We start from the raw sequence: 23,329 nt of genomic DNA, 5'->3' as shown, positions 1-23,329 counted from the left end.
ATCTATCTATCTATCTATCTATCTATCTATCTATCTATCTATCTATCTATCTATCTATCTATCTACCTACCTACCTACCTATCTACCTACCTACCTACCTGTCTGTCTAATCTATCATCTCCTGAGTAAATTCTGGATATTCAATATAAAATAGCCCCCATAACAAACCATTCATTGATGATTCCTTGTTACACAGAACTAAGATATCAATCTCATTCTCCTAACTTCAGTGACCCTATAAGAATAGGACTCTTTCACTGTTCCCATATTTGGTTTCCTAAAATGAGAGAAGAAAAAAAATGAAACTCTGTGAATGAATGATTTCCAAATTATTCTTATTTCTGATCAGAATATATTTATCTTCAGAGAATATCTGGGTTTGCATGTGTGGGTGTTTTGAGACAGGGTCTCACTCTGTCACCCAGGCTGGAATGCAGTGGCATGGTCACAGCTCACTATAGCCTCAATCTGCTGAGCTCAAGCAATCCTCCCACCTCGGTCTCCTGAGTAGGTGGGACAATACGAGTGCACTACTATGCCCAGTTAATTGAAAAAGACAATTTATTCCAGAGACAGCATCTCACTGTGTTGCCCAGGATGGTCTCCAATTCCTGGGCTCAAGTGATTCTCCTGCCTCAGCCTCCCAAAGCGTGGGGATTATAGGTGTGAGCCACCACAGCCAGCCTCATTTGTGTTAATCCCTTTTATAAACATGCCCATGGATAAAGGGGGATAATGTATATATCTGTACTAATTGAGGATATAGAGTTATGAAGATCACTGTGAAAGCTATTTTATCAGCACTGACATTTCTTTCCCTCCCAAATGCTTTAACAAAGATTCTGAGAAGAAAAGCAGCAATTTCAGTCTCATTCCTCCTTGCCACTCTCTGAAGGATATGGCAACATGCAGTGAAATCCTCAAAGGCAGACACTGAAGACTGGGGGGAGAAAGAGAAGCTCAAAGCTTATATGATCAGCTATGAAAACTTGAGAGGATGCTTCTGTGAGAACAAGTACTTCAAAATAATTCTGTCAACTACAGAAAAGAAAAAGTACCTTTTTACCCAAAATATTTTAAACTTTGTACTTTAATTTTTTCTTTAATAAAAATTAACAAAACATGTAACAGTAGGATGCCCAGATTAGTTCAACCTTTGCTGAAGCATCTTCTTTCTTTCCTTTTTTTTTTTTTCTTTTTTTTGCTTAAGCATTTTCAACAACTATTTCCTAAGCGTATTTTCTGTGTAAGGTACTATGGTAGAATCTGGGAATGCAAAGGAATAAAACATGGTTTTTGGCCTTACTAAATAAACGAATATAATAGGGCTATAAGGATAAGAATATGACAGAATAAAATGTTTTAAAAACCCAGGAACCCAATACTTATGACACAAAGTAGTACAGGAATATAGGAGAGGACCCAGAATCCTTCCCAAGGCTAGAGCTGGGATAGGGTAGGATTAAGGTCTACTTAAAAGGTTTCCCATGGGAACAAACATTTGTGTTTGCACTTAAAGGTAAGGTGGAATTCATCAAGTGTAGAAGTGGGCAGATAATATTTTGGTCAAAAAGAATAAAAGTGAGGATGTTTCTAATTGCAAAATGTGTTTTAAGATTTTTAAAAATAATCAGGAAAGGATACATGTGTATGCTGGGTGGAATGGGGGCCTGGGGACTGGATTAGCTGACCCTGAGACCTGATTTAGACTGGAAAATGTACTGATACCACATAAAGAGCCTGGATTTAACAATGATCATATAGTGTGTAGTGTCTTGACCTCTACTGAAAATTTTGAGGCACATTACAAGTACTTTATTAGCAGCAGTAAAGCACAGAGTCAGGGAATAATTTGCTTTGGAAACACTTTAGAGCATATGAAAATGTCATTGTCACTCATGTGTATTGTGATATGCCTTTTGGAGAGAAGGTGGGCAGAATGACAGCTGGTATGCCTGAATTTGCAAATAATCCTAGGCATAGAAGTGGATGTGAATGGAGCTGCTCGGATGAACAGTATCTATCATCTGTCACCCTTGCTTGTCATAAAAGGGGGAACAAGTGCAAACTTCTGCTACTGGCAATTGGGAGCCACTGAAGGTTTAGAAATGTTTTATTGGTACAAAATAATTATATATATTTATAGGGCACATGTGATATTTTGATACAAGCATGATCAAATCAGGGTATTTAGAATATATATCACCTTGAACACTTATCATTTCTTTGGGTTGGAAACATTTTATATCTTCTCTTCTAGCTATTTTGAAATAGACAATATATTGTTGTTAACTGTATTTACCCTGCTGTGCTATCAAACACTAAAAGCTATTTCATCTCTCTACATGTTGGTACCCATTAACCAACTTGTCTCCATCCCCCTGAATCTTTCCCGGGCTCTGATAACTATTATTCTATTCTCTACCTCCATGAGATCAACTTTTGAAGCTTCCACATATGAATAAGAATATACTATTTGTCTATTTTTAGCTTATTTCACTTAACATAATGACCTCCAGTTTCATACATGTTGCTGCAAGTGACAGGATTCTATTCTTTTATGGCTGAATAGTATTCCATTGTGTACACACATCACCTTCTCTTTATCCATTCATCTGTTGATATAGTCTTAGGTTGATTCCATATCTTGGCTACTGTAAATACTATTGCAGTAAACATGGGGGCACAGTTATCCCTTTGACTGACTTCCTTTCCTTTGTGAAAAATGTCATTGGCATAATGATTGCATTAAATCTGTAGATTGTATTAATGTTTTCACACTGCTGATAAAGACATACCTGAGACTGGGTAATTTATAAAGAAAAAGAGGTTTAATAGACTTACAGTTCCACGTGGCTGCGGAGGTCTCACAACCATGGTGAAAGATGAAAGGCATGTCTTACATGGTGGCAGACAAGAAAGAATGCAAGCCAAGCAAAAGGGGTTTCCCCTTATAAAACCCTCAGATCTCCTGAGACTTATTCACTACCAAGAGAACAGTATGGGGGAAAGTGACCCCATGATTCAATTATGTCCCACTGGGTCCCTCCCATGACACATGGGAATTGTGGGAGCTACAATTCAAGATGAGATTTGGGTGAGAACACAGCCAAACCACATCAGGTAGTATTGTCATTTTAACAATATGATTTTTTTCAGTCCATGAGCAGGAATCTTTTCATTTTTTTGGTGTCATCTTCAATTTCTTTCATCAGTGTTTTGTAGTTTTTCTTGCAGAGATCTTTCATCTCCTTGGTTAAACTTATTCGTCAGTATTTTTTAAGCTATTGTAAATAAGACTGCTTTCCTGATTTATTTTTCAGCTAGTTCATTATTGGTGTATAAAAATGCTACTGATTTTCTTAAGTTGAGATTTTGTGTCTTGAAACTTTACTCAATTACTTTATAAGTTCTAAGACTTTTCTTGGTGAAGTCTTAAGGTTTTTCTCTATATAAGATCATGTCATCTGCAAAGAGTGACTAACCTGACTTCCTCTTTTCTGATTTGGGTGCCTTTTATTTCTTTTTCTTGCCTGACTCTCTGGTTAGAACTTCTTGTACTATGTGGAATAAGAATGGTCAAAGTGGGCATCCTTGTCTTATTTAGTTCTTAAAGGAAAGACTCTCCTCTTATCTCCACTCAGTATGATGCCAGCTGTGGGTTTGCTGTATAGGGACTTCATTACATAGAGGTATATTCCTTCTATGCATAAATTATTGAGTTTTTATCATGAAGAAAAATAGAATTTTAGCAAATGCTTTTTCTGAATCTATTGATATGATCATATGGTTTTTGTCCTTCATTCTGCTGATGTGCTATATCACATTTATTGATGTTTAACCATCCTAATATCCCAGCAATAAATTTCACTTGCTCATGATGTATTATCTCTTTGATGTGTTTCTGAAGTTGGTTTGATAGTACTATGTTGAGGATTTTGTATTTATGTTCATCAGAGATACTGGCTTGCTCTTTTCTTTTTTCACTGTATCCTTATCTGGTTTTGATATCAAGATAATGCTGGTTTCATAGAATAAATTAGGAAGAATTTCCTCTTCTTCCATATTTTGGAATAGTTTGAAAAAAATGATATTAGTTCTTTATAATTTTGGTATAATTCAGCAGTACCATCTGGTCCTGGGCTTTTCTTTGATGGGAGTTTTTTTTTTTTTTTTTTTTTTTTTTCTGATTCAATCTCATTACCTGTTATTGGTGTGTTTGGTTTTCTATTTCTTTATAGTTCAAGCTTGGTGGGTTTTATGTATCCAGGAATTTATTCGTTTCCTCTGGGTTTTCTAATGTATTAGCATACAATTGTTGAAAACTGTATGCTAATACAGTTTTCATACAGAAATCATAATATCTCTAATGATTCTTTATATTTCTGTGGTATTTGTTGCTATGTCATCTTTTTCATTTCTGATTTTATTTATTTGAATCTTCCCTCTTTTTCTTGGTTAGTCTAGCTAGTTTTTGTTTATCTTTCAAAGCGCCACCTTTTTTTTTCATCGACCTTTGTATTTTTTTAGTCTCTTTTTAGTTCTGCTCTGATCTATTTCTTTCCTTTTACTAATTTTGGGTTTGTTCTTGCTTTCCTAGTTCTTTGAAGTGCATTGTTAAGTTGTGTGACATCCTTCTACTTTTTGATGTCGGCATTTACCACAATAAACTTCCCTCTTCGCACTGCTTTTGCTATATTCCATAGGTTTTGGTACTTTGTGTTTCCATTTTCATTTGTTTCAGTTCTTTTTATTTCCTTCCTAATTTCTTCATTGAGCCAATAGTTGGTCATAAGCATGTTGTTTACTTTCCATGTATTTATACAGCTTCCAAAGTTCTTGTTATTGACTTCTAGTTTTTTCCTTTGTGGTCTAAGAGGAGACTTTATATAATTTCTATTTTTAAAATTTTGTTGAGACTTGTTTTATGGCCTAACACATGGTCTATCCTGGAGAATGTTACATGTGCTGTTAAAAAGAATGCGCATTCTACAGCTGTTAGATAAACTGTTCTGTAAATGTCTGTTAGGCCAATTTGGTCTAAAGCGCAGTTTCAATCCAATGTTTATTTTCTGTCTACATGATCTGTCCGATGCTGACAATGGTTGAGGTCCCCAACCATTACTGTGTTGGAGTCTATCTCACCTTTAGGTCAAATAATATTTCCTTTATATACCTCTGTGCTCCAGTGATGCATATGCATATATATTTAGAATTGGTATATCCTCTTGCTGAATTGATCCCTTTGTCATAATGATCATCTTCATTGTTGTTGTTGTTGTTTACTATTCTTAAAGTCTATTTTACCTGATACAACTATAGTTACTCGTGCTTGTTTTTGTTTTTCATTCCCATGGAATATATTTTACCATCCCTTCACTTTCAGTCTTTATGCGTCTTTACAGGTGAAGTGAGTTTTTATGAGCAGCAAATAGTTGGGTTATGTATTTCTATTCAGTAAGGCTGTCTACATATTTTAAGTGAGAAATTTAATCCATTTACATTCAAGGTCATTATTGGTAGGTGAGGATTTTTGTCATTTCATTAATTGTTTTCTGATTGTTTTGTATAGCCTTTTTTTCCTTTCTTTCTTATTGTTTATCATTGTGGTTTGATGGTTTTTTGCAGTGGCAACACTTGAGTCCTTTCTCTTTCTCATTTGTGTGTTTGCTCTGCCACTAAATTTCATTCTTGTGTTTTTGTGATGGTAGCTACTGTTGTTTTGCTTATAGAGGTAAAATCTGGACTTCCTTAAACATTTCTTGTAGGGATGTTCTAATGCTAATGAATTCCCTCAAGTTTTGCTTGTCTGGGAAAACTTTGCTAGGAATAGTATTCTTGGATGAATTGTTTTTTGCTTTTAACACTTTGAATATATCAATTTACACTGTCTCCTGATCTGTAAGGTTTAAGCTGAGAAAGTTGCTGTTAGTCCGAAGGGGGTTTCCTTATTTGTAACTTGATGCTTTACCCTTGATGCTTTTAGAATTTAATCTTGTTTTTAACTTTTGAAAATTCTACTATAATGTGTCTTGGAGAAGACCCTTTATGTTGAAGCTGTTTGGGGAACACTGGGATTCCTGTATCTGGATATCTATATCTCATCCAAAATGGGAAATTTTCAACTGTTATTTCATTAAATAGGTTTTCTATACTTTTGTCCATCTCGACACCTTCTAGAACAATAAAAATTAGAATATTTGGTCAGTTTATGTGTCCTATATATCATATTATGTAGGCTTTCTAATTTTTTAAATAGTTTTTCTTAACATCTTTTTTTTTTTTTTTTTTTTTTTTGGAGACAGTCTCACTCTGCCATATAGGATGGAGTGCAGTGGTGCTATCCTGGCTCACTGCAACCTCCTCCTCCTAGGTTCAAGTGATTCTTATGCCTCAGTCTCCCGAGTAGCTGGAATTATAGGCATACACTACCCCGTCTGGCTATTTTTATTTTATTTTTTTTGTATTTTTAGTAGACATAGGGTTTCACCATGTTGGCCAGTCTAGTCTCAAACTGCTAGCCTCAAGTGATCTACCAGCCTCAGCCTCCCAGACTGTGGGATTACAGGCCACCATGCCTGGCCTTACTGGGTTATTTTAAAAGATGTCTTCATATTCAGAAATCCTTCCTTCTGCTTGATCTAGTCTATTGTTGAAGCTTTCACCTGCATTTTTTATTTCATTTGATTAAATTATTCAGTTCCAGGATTTCTGTTTGACTCTTTTTTATAATATCTCTTTGTCAAATTTCTCATTCAGACCATAAACTGGTTTTTTTCTGAATTATTTGTATTATTTATCACTGTTGTCTTCTATTTTACTGAGCTTCCTTAATATCATTATGCTGAATTCTGTTTCAGGAATTTCATAGATTTCTTTTTTGTTGAGTCTGTTGCTAGAATTATTGTGTTCCATTAGAGGTATGTTTCCTTCTCATGTTTCTTGTGTCCTTACATTGATACCTCTATATGTGGTATGGCAGCTGCTTCTTACAATTTTATTGATTGGGTTTCATAAGAAAAGATATTTTTCTTTATAGATAAACTATAGTGTTGGTTGAATAGGGTGGTTGGTTTTAATTCTAAGTGGACACAGTAGTATCTGTATGACTTCTTTGGCTATAATCAGCATCACTGGTGTCTCTGAGTTCCTCAGCAGCTTAGGCTGCAGTTTTTAGTAGAATCTAAGGTGAGCCTTTGCAGAGGACAGGGACACAAGATGGGTTGATCCTTGGGCCCCACTGGCAGCAACAGTGAGTTGAACATGACAGGCTTTAAGCCCCTGGGTAGTGTATGCAGGTATCAGTGGTAGCAGGTCCAGGCAGCTTACTCAGGTTCTGGCAGTGGCAGTGGTGGGCTGGGTGGGCAGTTAGGTCCTTGGGCCCAGGGGTGGCATGCATGGCATCAGTGAAGGCAGTATCAGCACTGAACCTATCCTCAGATCCCCACTGGTACACATGTACACCAGCAGTGGTGGTAATAGGCTGGAAGGACCATTCCTCAGGCCCCATGTGGCTCATGCAGGTGGGTGCTGGCAGCAGTGGTGATGGCAGGCTCGAAAGACCCATCCTTAGAACCCTGGGAGAAGTGCACGGACACCAGTGGTGGTAGACGGGGAGGGTGAATCCTCAGATCCCTGGACAGTGTGTCTGGACTCTGGCAGACTGAGTTGATTCCCAGTTCTCAATGATGTGGGCAGGCACTGGCAGGGGCAGTGCTGGGTGGGGAGGAACTGTCCTTAGGCTCTCTGATGCTGTATGCCCATGGGAAATTTAAAATATGGGGTGACATGATTAATGCTGTATTTTTGAAAGTGAACTCTGGAAACAGAGTAGAGGCATTAGATTTAGAAATGACCAGATAAATCAATAGATGGATAAGTCATTCCCCTGTCAAATGTTTAAAATGATTTTAAAGTTGCTTGAATCTCAGACTGCACTTCATTCATTTTCCTCTCATTTAGTTGTCATAATTCTGTACTTATTTACCACTCCTGAAGCTACTAGATGGGTTCCAAAGGAAACTCAAAGCTCATGACAATGCAGATATTTAATGGCTTTCGTCATGTTCTCAGAGCTCAGAAGCACTACAACTAAACAGAATTCTTCAAGGGCAAGGATCATCCCTTATTCAGGGTTTTGTCACCAACTGTCACACAGGGCCTGGCCTACTTACTGTATGGCCTGATAAATGCATTAAAGTCTGTGTTTTAGTTTCTGCTTGTTTATGGTATCAACTAGCATTCAAATTCCCCTATAACCTTATAATTCATCTGTACTAACTTTTCACCCATAGCAGAATGCTGAAGATACTATGAGAATACTCAATGAAAATGCTAATTGGCTAATTACTATCAATGAAGACAATAAACATATATAACAGCTTCTGGAACCTTTCTATTCAGTGGTCTACCAACTAGGTACTGGGAGCTAAGTGCTCATGAAGATGCAGAGTTACTATTCTGACAGAAAATACTCAACGTCTAAAAATTGCATTATTTTGGGGTCAAATATGAATTTCATAAAATATTGGAAATACTGTTTAAAGAACTTTAATCTGGCTATGAATGATCTCAGTTATCATATGCCCTTAAACTGGTAAGTGCTTGGAAGTCTGCAAAAAAATATGGACGCATAGGTTGTTTTGAGCCTATCTTCACCGATTACAAAAACACTCATTTGTCACATATTAGAATCCTTGTAGGTTGGAAATGTTAAAGAAGGAAAATTAATGTAAACATCTAGAACGTATTTATAAAAATATACACCTTCAGTGAATTTTCCAAACAGTAAAAATGATGTGTAAAAAAATGTATGAAGTCTAACACCATGAGCAACCTGGTTCTTTTAGTACTGATTGTTTGGAAAAATTATATTACATTATTGTTAGTTTTATTTTAAATTGTCTTTGCACACTTACATTACTTAGCCAAGTGTTCAAAACTTTCAGGATCTGAGTCTCTTTATTAACCAGAAATTCTAGGATAGTTAAAGAAAAACTGAGTTCATCTTTTTTTCTGTGAATATTAGCTAAGTTAATTAATGTTTTTGCTTCCAGTGTCCCCATATTTTTAATTATCAGGTAGTTAAAGGCTATTCCCTATATGATTAAATGATCAAGAATAAAGGCAGTGATTTAGGACTAGTGTGTATGTAGGTGGAATTAATACTGATTATTATTCCAATTCCTGCTCATCATGACATGAGAATCAGAGAATGCTAGAACTGTATCTGAATTATTCCATTTAACTGTCTCATTTGACAGGAAAAGAACTTCAGCCTTGAGCCAGACTTTAGGCCTCAATTTCAGGGATAGTTTCTAATCCCCAATTAAGGACAATTTCAAATCCTTGTTAAAGAAATTATATGATGAAATATATTTGAGTTCTACCTTAAACACTTTTGATGATAGAGAAGTTAAAAATTCTAGTTCAGATTTCTTTTAGTTATTATTTAAGAAATATTATTTAAGAAATACATGACTAGTTAATGCTACAGATTTACAGTGTTAGCCTAAAAATTAAATACAAATTTCTTACCCATGATCTTGGGCAAGTCATTCCCAACTCCGTCAGTTGCTTTAAATTCAGATAGCAAATGATAGAATTATTTCAAGCTTGATTGCTTGTTTTTAAAATCTGAAGTTGAGAACATATTACTAGAAACAATACTTTTAGAAAAATAAGGTAAATACACATTAGCTATTGACCCTAGTAGCTTTGATACAAATTTGTTTTTGTTTCTAAAAGATGATTAAAAAGTTGAAAGAAACCTTGAAATCTTAAAATATTTTTTCCAGTGACATATAACACTTTTTAATGATAAATAAAATATATCATTCTACAAAGAATCCTTACATTTATTATAAAGGTTAATGTACAGCCGCATATCCTGCCATATATTCAGAAAAAGAAGTTACTACTTTTAGAAAAAAATTAAATACAGCTATTAAAATTGCATCAATTAATCATGAAAAAGAATAATAGAGTGCGCTTTTCCAGAAAGAGATTAATATTAGTGATCACTGTTGTATTCCATGAAATTATTAATAAGTATTTGAAAGGGCATTCATTTATCTGTGTTACACAAAGACTAACAGAGCTAAAGTTGAGGAAAAAATGAAATTTCAAACTCAGAACTATGAATTAATTTCAGTGTAAAAAGGCTCTTCACATTTAATTTTAAGAAATAGGACTGAAAAAAGTCACTAGAAGATTTCAACAAAAACAAAGTATGGTGCTTGCTTTTTCCGTACTTGTAAATTTTCATCTTTTGAGAAAAGGAAGACTTATTTTGGCCAGGGACTGTTATTCATCAGAAGTGCCAGCAATAACTATAATTAACTAAAACTATTGCAGAAATATTTATACCCAAGTAAGAAAGAAAACAAGAATTAATTATAATGTTTCATTTAATGGGAGTGAAGTGAGGAAGAGATTTACCATATAAATAGGGGCTCAAAAACATTAGCAGAATTCTTTTCCTTTTTAAAGTTGCTTTAATTGCAAATGAGATTTTAATCTTGGTAAAACTGGCTGAATACTGACCAAGAAAGCATGACCTATCGATATACCTATAACACTTACAGTTATTATAATTGTAGCCTGAGATAATTAGATGACTGGAACTAAAGGTTCAGAAAATAGTATGTTTTTGAAACCCTCTTCCTATTTGTATATCTATTTGTGTTTGTGTGTATGTGTGTGTGTGAGAGAGATGCAGAATAACAGAGTGATTAAGAAGCAAGACGTGGGAGCAAGTCTGCCTGGCTTTGCATCTTGGTTTCTTGAGCTGTGGCATTTTGGACACGTGACTTAACCTTTCATCACTTTCTTCCTTTCTAATGAATCAATGCATCTAAAACACTAAGCTTGGCTCAAAGTAAGTGCTATGTATATGTGTTTTTTGTTTTTTGTTTTAACCATTCTCCTCCCCCCAGAGATGAAAATTCAGCCAACTGAATGGTTTATTTTACCCTGAAAATTCTGCAAGACTTGAACCTAGAAGTAAGACTATGACTGAAATATAAGAATGGACTCTGAAATTAAGTATAAGTTGTTCATAGAAATGAAGAAAACACTAAATGTATCTTAAGAATAATTGAACACCTTCTGAATCCTCTTATCTGATCAGAATTGTCACACAAATGCAGGTGTATTTTCTCACATCCAGAGGTTTGTAATACATACTGAATCAGGCTTCCACATGCAAGTATATGGTAGTCCAATCAAATCTGCCACTAGAATAGCTAGTTCTACTTTTTAAATGTTCAATGAGTCTAGTTTCCAGAGGGCAAATAGAATAAAGATACCTAAGATTTTGTTTCTACTCTATTAATGCTATCTCTATCTAAACTATTAATGATAGAAACTAAACTATACCAAGTTTAAAAAGAAGTGCATCTGCTTCTAATTTATTGAGGTTATCATTTTCACACTGTATGTCATATATCACATACATCAAGGTAGATCAATGTAAGTGATCACACGTTTGAAGAGTCACAAGCTCCCTTTGTGATAAAACACTGCCAAGTCACTTTTTTCTCAACTTATCAGCTTAAAGTGTCAAATTTTGCTGCTTTCCTGCATACTGCAAGAAAATTCTCTGTCTCACAAATGCTCCTTAAGATCAAGTAATCAATATTTATACTTTGGTATTTCATTTTTAAAAATCTCAAACATAACATGACAGTAATGGTAGCAGTAATAGTCACAAGTGTTAATGTATCATAACATTTTTAAATGCTTTCTGCATGCCGACACTGTTCAAAGCACTTTGCATGTATAATATCATTTGACCGTCACTTGAACTCTGTGAGGAGTATACTATTATAATCCTCATTTTATAGATGAGAAAACTAAAGCCCAGATTTTTTTTTTTTTAATACTTGCCTAGAGACCACATAGAAAACTGTATAGCTGGAATTCAAAGCCACCATGCAGTCAGGTCCCTGGACCTATAATATTCTACATTATACTGTCTCCACGAAGTAGTTTCTAAATTTGATTTTGGCCAAATACAGAACTGCTTTTGGGGAAGCTGTATTGTGTGTGTGTGTGTGTATGCATGTGCACACGCGTGCGCATATGTGTGTTGGGAAGCCTGTGATTATTACCTCCTACTTGATGGGTGTCCTTTCAAACAACAGTTTGAAAACCTCTGGTCTAGTCTATCTGAACTTGTCCAGGAAGTTTCTGTCACTAATGGTGTTTTCACAATTGTCTAGAGTTTTCACATCTTCACCAAAAATCATGAAGATAAAACCTGAAAAAATGCTATTCGCAGATATTTGTAGTCCTAGAGATACAGTAAGACACAGTACTTAACTATCTTGTTCTGGGGAATTATAAGGACTTTCTCAGCTGTGCAAAGTCAGCAGATATCATTCTGTTGTGTTCTTCATGTAGCTTGGTGACCACTGATATCCAGCCCATACTGAGGTGGAGAACCCAGTTTTAAAGGCAGATGCCAGGGTGGAAAACAAGTGGAATCCTGACCAAACTAAAGGTTCAGAAAATAGTATGTTTTTGAAACCCTTAGGTGTTCCTTGGCCTGCCATATAGTCACAACCAGATTTTTGAGCTGATCTGTTAATTTCACCCTTGAACCCTCAGGTCAACTGGATGGGCTTCATCAGCATATTACAGTTCCAGCATACAAACCGATGAAATCTAAAATACTGCCACGGAAAACACCATTGTATTAGATTATGCTGGTGTCAACAACTGGGGACATCAGAACAGGGTTCTGAATAGAAATCTCCATCTTCTAAGCAGTGAGGGTCCAGTGTTCCTGGATAGTTTATCTGAACTGGGCAAGCACATTAGCATCTCTTTGAGCACAATTGTATTGAAATGTAAGAAACTAGAAGATGTACACTGGAAATAATAAAGTCCAAGTTTTAGATTTAGATCTGTGACCTCATTCAAATAGATTAACTTCTGGTTTCAGCTGCTTATTTGAAAATTAACAACAGATGTCAAAGATATCTGAAATAAATATGAGCTATAATATTAAGCAACAGACCAGCCTGACATTTTTGTTTTTATAATAATCTCATATAAAAATTACTTTCTTCTTTGCAACAAATATAATTCCTTATTGCAAATTAGGCACTTAGGGAAACAGTTAATTCCTCCAGACCATTAGGCTCATTCTCAGCTTTGCCTGGAGTAAAGAAAGGGTATGAAAGAAACAATGGAAGATTATATATAAAATTTCTTCTCTTTGACTATACCCTGAGGACTAGACATTAATGAGATTGCTAATAAGTTTTATTAGGGCCCTATATGCTAATGACTTCCTACTTTATTTTTTTGCAAAATGGAAGCTTCCTGAGGATAGGTTTTCCTCTGGCTTACCCAAAGGAATGAAACAGCATCAATTAAAGTTAGATATTATACTGCATTGCAGTAAATGGTGAAAGAGAATTAAGAAAAAGCCTTTTAGAAATAGCTTACCTAAATATGAGTTTTTGTTTTGCATTTTATTTTTTAAAAGTTTTCATAATTAGAGTAGTGAAATTACATCAAATCATTTTAGAAAGGAAATACATGTTCCTTTCTTAATTTGCAGTTGTGCTGTATGTTTCTATGACTCATTGTTATTCACTTCAGTGAGATTCACAGGAAGGAAATTTCCCTAAACAGATCCTAAAGAAGCATTTTTCTCTCGAGCACTACCATTTGACCACTTTGGAAAGTATGAGGATATTTGCTAAGTATATGCACTTGGGTATTTTAAGGGCTTATTTCGTAGAAAAACTGAAAGTTTCTGAAAGTTTCAGAAACGCGATATCTTAAGTCAAATTCTGACTGTGACCTTGACACTCTTGATGCCTACAAATGACCAAGATATCATTTCAAATCCAAGAATAACAAAGACAAATCATGGAATAAATAAAGTATGCTGCAACTCACATTTCACACATGAACACAATTGTATTCCCACCAAAGAGGCTCTTTTCCCTTTTATATTTCCATGTTGTCTGGGTTACAATTCACTGTCCTTAAAATATAAGTTCAGGCAGACATTCCTGTGTGTTTTGAAATGGATAGGGGCATGATAAACTGTAAATTTCTAGGCATCATACTCAGAGATGCTGATTCAGTTGTTCTTCGATAGGATTCAGGGGTCTAAATTTTTCTCACACACCCTAGGTGATTCTGAGGCAAGGAGGTCCAGGGACCACCTCATGAGAAACACAGTTTTATTCGACAAATCCAGAATGAGCTACAGCAGGGCTGATCCTGTTTAAACACAAAAAGTTAAAAATCCAGGTTCCAGTTAACATCTCACAGAAACCATTACGCCAGTACCAATGGACTATGTTTTGAAATTCTCAGGTGAGCAAAAGGCACTGCATGCTATTTTTTTTCAATTATAAGTAAAAATCAGCTGGGAGTTGAATAATTTATGGCTTCCTATAAAGCTGAATTTGAAAACATCAAGCTGGCAGCCTGTGCCATTCCAACCCACACATGGACAGCTGCCATGCACGCATATCCGTTACTTTTCTGAGATTATCTCCACATGCTGTATTATCTGGCTTTCCACATTAGCAAGTAACATGAAGCACAATCAATGTCACAGAGGCCACAACACAATTAAAGACAAAGATGAGGCATCCATAGCTTGCTGGTATGGAAACCTGAAGGGAATAAGGTATTCTCCTCTACTTATGGAAGCCTATTTGGGATAAAAATAAAGATAAATCTGATAGTTATGGACTTACTAGAGGTCCCTTCAGAAATACTCAACTTTCCAATTAAGATTGTAATCGATAATGAAACTTAAGAAATCAAAATCATAAAATGGTTATATTTTACAAGTCAACTGGATGAGAATGTTGAAAGTGTAAGATTCCTTTGAGAGGAATTTTATTACCTTACAAGGAGATAGTATATGAGCATTTCTTACACTGGGACTTTACATATCAGGTTTTGAATTTTCAATGTATTTCCATTGAGCAAAATGAAAAAATTCAATTGTAAGAATTTTTATCCTGAATTTCATATGCCGCATTTCCCCAAATGATCCAAATATTTTTTGGTCCTTGTAGTTCTGGCTCACTACAGACACTAAATTTATGCAGTAATAGATCAAAACCGAAACAACAACAAAAAAAATCTTCAAAGGTGGTATCTGATAGCCCAAATCTGAGTAATATTTTTTCTAATGGTAATAAGTCCTTTTCACTGATGAATTTTTTCACCCATTCATTCTTATTCCCTTCAGGTTTTGCTAACGTGGAGTGTAGCATTTCACACTTTATTGCTTAAAAGAAACCCTACACGCACCTCCTGTGTGTTCTGGTTCCCAGGTGCCTTCACCAGGTAGGGGCTGCTGTAATGAGGGAACTCGGCTCTCTGGTGGCCTCGAGGTAGATACTAGTCTGTGGAATTTGTGAATTCTGTCTCTGACCAGAATGGCATTACCCCTCTCATGTTCTGCACCCTCTCTGGCATCAGACCCACCAAGATCCTTTTTTTGAACTACATTTGCAATCTCAGCTACCAGGTCTGACTCTGATTCTGCCTTTTCTGTAGGATTATATTTGTGCACATGAACAACATCTTCCCTTTCTCCTAGCAGCCTGGAAAGTAGTGAATAGAAATCACCTGCGGAAAAAAGAGAAGCGATAAGGGCGTGGAGGGTAGATAAGATTGCAAAATTTACAAAATTTGGTGCTTTAAAACATATCTACTCATTTCTCATAATAAACAAGAGAGAAGTTTGCACTCAGACTTCTAAGCATAGGAGGGGGAAAAAAAAGAAAATTTCCTAGACCAGTGAAATACTTTATTTCATATATCATCTATTTCTTTGTTATAACATCTATTGACATATTAGTAGGAAAAAATAATGCTTATGTAATTGCATGGCACATTTCAATAAATGGTTTGCACAGTATAGTTTAATTGATATGGAAATTAAGAGCTCATCAGATTTCTAAAATAAAATATCATCAATAGCTACATTAGATAACAGCTACCTGCACAAGAAACTCGTTGCAGTTGTCTTAAAAAACCTATTAAAGTGTAAGCCATAGGAAACGAAATATACATTTCTTGAGCAGGAAATATACATTTCCTGTAAAACACAAGTAAATATGTATCCATTTGACAATTGGGGAACCTAAATTTTATTATTATTTTGTTAGCAGTGCTACTGTAAGTAACTCTAGTTGTTCCTCTTATACCAAAAAATGAGCAAGTGAGAAAAATAATTTTTTGAGCAAAGAATACTTTTAAATCAGCTTCAAACAAAGGAAAAGATTTTAATAAACTGATATCGTTAGGGTGATTCATCACTAAAATGTATTTTATGCCTTCCTGTATTAAGGAGTAAACTTGGGTATGGGACGCCAATTCCATGAAAGCAAATTATTTATAAAATATTATCATATATACAAAATATGACTACAGAAAGCTCATGAAGTATTTTAACTCTCATCATTCCCATGATGACTTCATTTATATCAACTGTGTGAATGGTAAACATATTCTCAATGAAAACACAAATCTGCTCTCCTACACCAAACCCAAGGGCAACCACCAATTCTTCCTTTTCCTCATCCTATACTAAGTGCTGCCAATGAAGAAATTACTTATGACTATGGAGTCCTGTTGCTTACATTTTAATTACATTTACAGCACAATTAGAAAACATTTATAAAATCTCTTTTCATGACCATTAGGAAATGAAAATGATAACTGGTTTAGCCACGATGTATTTCACTGAAGAATATATTATTAAGAAGGTGGTGCAAGGGGAGAGGAAGTCTTTTCAAAATGATGTGAAGGGATTCTGTCATGTTTATAAGTAGCCTTGGTTTAATGTTTCAAAGTAGGTTTTCAATTCTTGCCAGTGAAATCAGATTATCCCAGGTGAAATCTTCAGTCAGAAAATAATTACCAAGTAATAGGCCAATCTCAGTAAAATGAACAAAGCAAATTGTAAGTCAACCAAATCTATTAGGGCACAGTGGCTTTCTGCCTCACAGAAGAAAAATTAATACAGTACATTACTGCTAAATTCTCATGTACCATACATTAAATATAAATAGTTTCATATGCTTATACAATGAAACATCTTATTTAGGAAATAAAATACAAGAGCATTTCAGGGAGAGATAAGCCATTATTTAAAAACTTGAGGCTGGGAGTGGAGGCTTACATTTGTAATCTCAGCACTGTGGGAGGCCCAAGCAGGAGGATCGCTTGAGCCCAGGAGTTTGAGACCTGCCTGGGCACCAGAGTGAGACCCCATCTCTTTAAGAAATAAAAAAATTAGCTGGGTGTTGTGGCATTCAATTATAGTCCTCACCCCTTGGGAGGCTAAAGTGGGAGGACTGCTTGAGCTCAGGAGTTCAAGGCTGCAGTGAGCTATGATCATGCCACTGTACTCCAGCCTGAGTGACAGAGACAGACCCAGTCTCAAAAAAAAAAAAGTAATTAATTAAATTAAATTAAATAAAAACTTGAATCCATACGTTTAAGCTATTATTGTTATTGAGACAGGGTCTCTCTCTTTCACTCAGGCTGGAGTACAGTGGCGTGATCATGGCTCACCGCAACCTCTGTGTTTAGGGTAGTCTTGATGGAGGAAGACAGGTTCAGAACTATGCACAGTCATTCAGGTTGGCAAGAGAGAATCTAAAAGCTGTGATAAAATATCAAAGGTAGGGCATTCCAGTTCATGTGAATTTATCATTTAAAATTGTCACTGGGTTAGGAAAGCAAAAATTGTTAAAATAATGTAACAGGCTTGGCTGCACACAGTTGCACAGGCCTTGCCAGAACAAAGTTTCAAAGCAGAATCTCTACAAACATCTCCTTACATGAGAGAGAAAGACCACTAGATGGCTATCTCTTACATTCCTATGCGCAAATCGGAAAGAGTTTTTTCCTCTTTTAGAGTACTGGATATAATATGGAATCCTGAAATGTCAACCAATTTTTTTTAGTCATATTAAGATATTTATTTAGAAAATACATCTAATGCATATAACAGAGTATAACATAAGTAAAGCAAGTTGGTGGTCCTGACCTCCTGTGTCATCTCTCAATGTTTCCTTTTTCTTTTCAGTTTATGTTCCACTCATATTGGCTTTTCATTTCCTTGAATATCAAGTCTAAGAAGATGTTGTTTCTTCTGCCTGGACCACTCCCTCCCCACTAATAAACTAGCTCCTCAACTTTCAGATCTTAGGTGTCACATCAAAAAAGCCTTCCTTGATAATTCAACTCAGGGGTCTCTGCTGGGTGCACCTATAGCACTCTGGTCTTTCCCTGTAATGGCAACTCCTCAATTCAAATACACATCAAACCCTATTTCTGTGCCTCTAAGTGAATTCTACTTTGTACTTTTAAGTAAATTCTACTTAACCTAATAAATACAGTGACAACAACCTTTAGAAATTATTTTGTAGATTTAAAGAAGGCAGTTAATATTAAAATACCCAGTCCAGTGCATATCATAAAGTAGGTGTCACTATATTATAGCTATTATAATTACTAACTGAAAAAACTAATTGCAACATGTATCTGCTTCAACCTGTGGTTTACCTAATATTTTAAAAATCAGCTCCTTTTTCGTGGTCAAGCATCTGGATTTTCATAACAGAAAACAAAAAGCCCTTTTAGGGTCAGGTGTGGTGGCTCATGCCTGTAATCCCAGCACTTTGGGAGGCCAAGGCAGGCGGATTACTTGAGGTCAGGAGTTTGAGACCAGCCTGGCCTACATGGTAAAACCCCATCTCTACTAAAAATACAAAAATTAGCCAGGTTGGTGGCGGGCACCTGCAATCCCAGCTACTTAGGAGACAGACGCATGAGAACTGCTTGAACCCCAGAGGCGGAGGTTCCAGTGAGCCGAGATAGCGCCACTGCACTCTAGCCTGGGAGACAGAGTGAGACTCAGTCTCAAAATAAACAAACAAACAAAAAACCCTTTTAGGTTTCTAGCCCTCTATTTTCTTAATAAGTCACTGTGGCTACTACAGCTAATTGGTTCCTGGCTTTGCCAAAGGAGGCTGTATCTGTACTTTCTCCGTGTCTTTTAGCATATTTTTGGAAAAAGAAGTCTCTCTACTCCACTGTTCTGAATGCCATTCCTCCAGCACTCCCTAAAGCCTCTCCTGTCTTCTCTCTTTTCTTTTCTATTAATAAATACAACTTCTTTACCTCATATCTGACTCACAGGCTATACATACACTCACTTAGGGCTTGAGTTGTTGTGGAGGTGGGGAGAGACCCTCCTCTGACATAACATACCCTTCCGGCTTTTCCATCTTCTTTCTTCATTTACAAGCTCCAACACTGTCCAAAAGAACTTTCTGTGATAATGGATGTAATCTATGTCTGCACTGTCCAACCTAATAGCTGCCAGACAGACACATGGGGCTGAGTACTTTGTAAATGGCTAGTGTACCTGAGAAACTTAATTTTTAATTTTTTACTTTGAATTAATTTATATTCAAAACATAAATATTTTCACCTAGTGTCTACCATACTGGATGGTGCAGGGTTACTTGCTGATTCATTCTTCCTTACATCCTTTTCCCTCTCTAAATTGGTCGCATTTCTTTCCACTTCCTATTTCAAAACTGTATGACTTCTCCAAGAGGTAAAGGATGCTAATTGCCAATGCTAATAGACTCTTTAGTTTGATCTACCGGGAGCCTGTAGCCCTGCTGAAAGTTCCCTTCAGAACCTCTTTCCTTATAATGTTGTTGTTTACAGGTCTTCTCCACCTATCATCTATGCTTCTTTTTTCCGTCCACCATGTAAAAAAGGCTGGTGTTTTGGGAAGTCTGTCCCTGACACATTTTTCCCCTGGCTAAAGCCTCTTCCTACTAAGTGATCTCAGTCACTTACAAAACTTAACCTACCACCTCTAGGCACATGACTACCAAGCCTGGAGCTCTCCTAACACCAAACTGATGTTACAAAACTGTCTTCTGGAAAATCCCACTTGGATGTCTGTCTCATAGGCATTTTGAACTTAAAGTGTCTAAAATGGAGCTCTGTATCTTCTCACCATATTTTAACTTCTTTATAGTATCCCTCTTAGTGACGACACTCTTTTGAGTAAATCAACTCAGAAAACTGTACTCTTCTTTCTCTAACCAGTGAGTCACAAGGTCCAACCTAGGCTGATTTGCAACATCAACTTTTTCCTCCTTACCACCAGTACTCATTTGGGAATCTTATCCTTTTATTGTCATAGTGAAAGACTCTTCTCCTTCCTCAGAAAGGACCCCCATCTCTGCTCTGGATGACAAAATCTGTCTAGGATGGTATTAAAAGTGGCTCTACCTCTACGGAACTGATGTGTGATTGATAGCACCCTACCCGCCTTGGACATTCCTGGGTTATATCCCCATAGTTACCTTTGCTGTAGCTCTGTCCAGCTATATATTTCTGGGTGGTATTATCTTTTTTTCTTTCTTTCTTTTTCCACTGGACTAACTTTGATTGGTGGCATTTTTTTAAAAAATTATACTTCTGGGATGCATGTGCAGAATGTGCAGGTTTGTTACATAGGTACACATGTGCTATAGTGGTTTGCTGCACCCATCAACCCGTCATCTACATTAGGTATTTCTCCAAATGCTATTCTTCCCCTAGCCGCCAATAAGCACTGGTGTATGACGTTCCCCTCCCTGTGCCTATGTGTTCTCATTGTTCACCTCCCACTTACGAGTGAGAACATGAGGTGTTTGGTTTTCTGTCCTTGTGATAGTTTGCTGAGAATGATGGTTTCCAGCTTCATCCATGTCCCTGCAAAGGACATGAACTCATCCTTTTTCATGGCTGCATAGTATTCCATGGTGTATATGTGCCACATTTTCTTAATCCAATCTATCACTGATGGGCATTTGGGTTGGTTCCAAGTCTCTGTTATTGTGAATAGTGCTGCAATAAACATACGTGTGCATGTGTCTTTAGAGTAGAATGATTTATAATTCTTTTGGTATATTCTAGGTGTTATTTTCTATTTCTGTTCTGGGACTCACTGCTAAGGTGACCATATAATTTGTTTCTCAAACTAGAATACTTTTTAAAAGGAAAGGGGTGTTACTAATATATATACCAGGCATAAACTGGGACAGTCCTAAAAAAATGGAGATGTTTGCTGCTTACCAATTGTTGACAGCATTAACATATTAAGAACTATATAAACTATAGAAAATAATAATAGCAGCTAAAATTTCTTGAGAGCTTAGCATGATCCATTCACTTTGCTGTATGCTTTATACTGTTTAATACATTTAATCTCTATTAGTTATTATTGTCCTTGTTTTATATGAAGAAACTAAAGGTACAATACTAACCTGCACAGCTGGTAGGAAATTGAACTGGAATTTGAAAGAGATGGTCTGACTGACAGTTGCCCTCCAAACTGCTCACTAGACTGGATTCAGGTTCCCCTGTCTTTTCTGTACTGGTCATTAAACTTTTTCCTACACAGTCACCTCAAACTTATCAATCTTACTATACTTAATTGTTTTTCTTTTTAAATTAACCATCTTCTGAGCTCAAGTGCTAGGTTTACTCTTTAACTGGGTTTCTCTTTGTCATATCCTGGTCTATCTTGTCCATACTGTAATACAAGAAATGTGCAAAATGGTCAATACATACATACCATAGCGATTTGCACAAAACTAGCCTAAAAAAGGACTAGTTTTTGCTGGGCACAGTGGCTAATGCCTGTAATCCCAGCACTTTGGGAAGCCGAGATGGGCAGATCACTTTAAGGTCAGGAGTTCGAGACCAGCCTGGCCAACAAGGTGAAACCCCGTCTCGACTGAAAATGCAAAAATTTGCTGGGAGTGGTGGCGGGCACCTGTAATCCCAGCTACTCAGGAGGCTGAGACAGGAGAATTGCTTGAACCTGGGAGCTGGAGGTTGCAGTGAGCTGAGATAGTGCCACAGCACTCCAGCCTGGGTGACAGTGCAAGACTCCATCTCAAAAAAAAAAAAAAGATGAGTTTTCTTTGATTTGAAAAAATGTACCTTACATGTATGACCAAATTATTTAAGATGTTCTAAAAATACTTTCTGTATATTTAAATTATCTCTGGGAAGGGAGAAATTAAAAGATACAAATGTAGTTTTATATAAAAAAGTCCTCCTCATTTCTTATTTATTGTCATAGTTCCAGAGACTAGTACTTTCCCTGTCCTAGCAGATACTCAATAAGCGATTCTTGGATGAATAATAATTTGTTAAAAATGTCAACCCTTGCATCTGCATTAGTAGAGATAAAAATATTTCCTTGATGACTTTAGGCTGTAGTAATTTCCCATTTTTAAATTTTCTTCCCTCAACCTTTGATTCTTATAAAATATCCAAATGATCTAGATCTTTTAAGTAATTTAATTGAGTGAGTTTGGTATATGGAAACACAAGTATAGTAGCAGCTAATGTGTTGAGAAAAGGAACGCAGCATAGTACATGGGAATCTAATAACACCACCAATGAAACTTAAAGTTCGTAAGTTGTGTGCTTGCACTACTTTGTGGATCAGTGGACATTTTTCTATTATCAGGGACCACTCACTATTCCCTGCTCCCAGCATGGAAATTTCCTTGGTTTACTTTCAGGAATATGGTGAGAAAAACTAAAATATATGAAATATACATTTAAAAATTGTCCTAAGAAGGTTTTTTTTTAAAAAAAAAAAATGCTTTAAGATCACTGGATAGAAAAAAATAAATATCTAATTTTTTAGAAATTGTAAAACCTTAATGTGGCAGGTGCTATTATTTTTTTAAATGATCAAGTACCTCTCAAAACTTTCCAGAATATAAATTCCCATTTCCCAAACAAATTACTAGTTCTTCATTACCTAAAAAAACCCAGCTCTTGTTACTGCTTATTGCTCTGTGATTTCTATAATATAAGGAGAGTAAATAGGATGTTCAGCAGCAGTTTAACCACTGACAAAATATGCCAAGTAACCAAGTTAACACGATTAGAGCCATGCAACATAACTGATTAAAGAGAGGGATATAAGGAATGGAAAAATAAAAGCATCTCTTTTTAGAATTTAATATTTTGTTTTACGACTTAGTCTTAACTGATTTTCCCTTCGGGTTAAAGTCAATTTGATTTATTGATTGTTTACTTACTACTATCCCACAACATTTACTCTCTAGCCTTAGAGAAATAAAACACATGACCATGGTGACCAGCTGAAGGATCACAAAGGAAGTGAACTTTATTATTTCTTCCCCTTATAGAACTCATTTGATTGAAAAGCAATCAGAAATCAACTTTTCTTCCTCTGTAAGAAAACAACACAAATATGAAAAAGGAGAAG

The 23,329-nt window shown here is 36.0% G+C and overlaps 1 protein-coding gene across 17 annotated transcripts in view; it reads right to left on the bottom strand.

Moving 5' to 3' along the window:
• Nucleotides 1-23,329, bottom strand: part of PAM (peptidylglycine alpha-amidating monooxygenase) — a 304,923-nt gene that overhangs the window by 52,979 nt on the left and 228,615 nt on the right. For 9 of the 17 annotated variants that reach the window (XM_023212219.2, XM_023212220.2, XM_026454292.1 and 6 more), the window contains one exon: nucleotides 15,298-15,618. The exons of the other annotated variants lie outside the window; for them this stretch is intronic. In XM_023212219.2, coding sequence (XP_023067987.2) covers nucleotides 15,298-15,618 — 321 coding nt within the window. The remainder of the gene's footprint in view (nucleotides 1-15,297; nucleotides 15,619-23,329) is intronic. 17 annotated transcript variants of the gene reach the window in all.

This window comes from Piliocolobus tephrosceles, chromosome 4, assembly GCF_002776525.5.
Source record: "Piliocolobus tephrosceles isolate RC106 chromosome 4, ASM277652v3, whole genome shotgun sequence".
NCBI lineage: Eukaryota > Metazoa > Chordata > Mammalia > Primates > Cercopithecidae > Piliocolobus > Piliocolobus tephrosceles.
The sequence above is the reverse complement of the archived record's forward strand: the minus strand, read 5'-3'. Positions and strand labels throughout refer to the sequence as shown.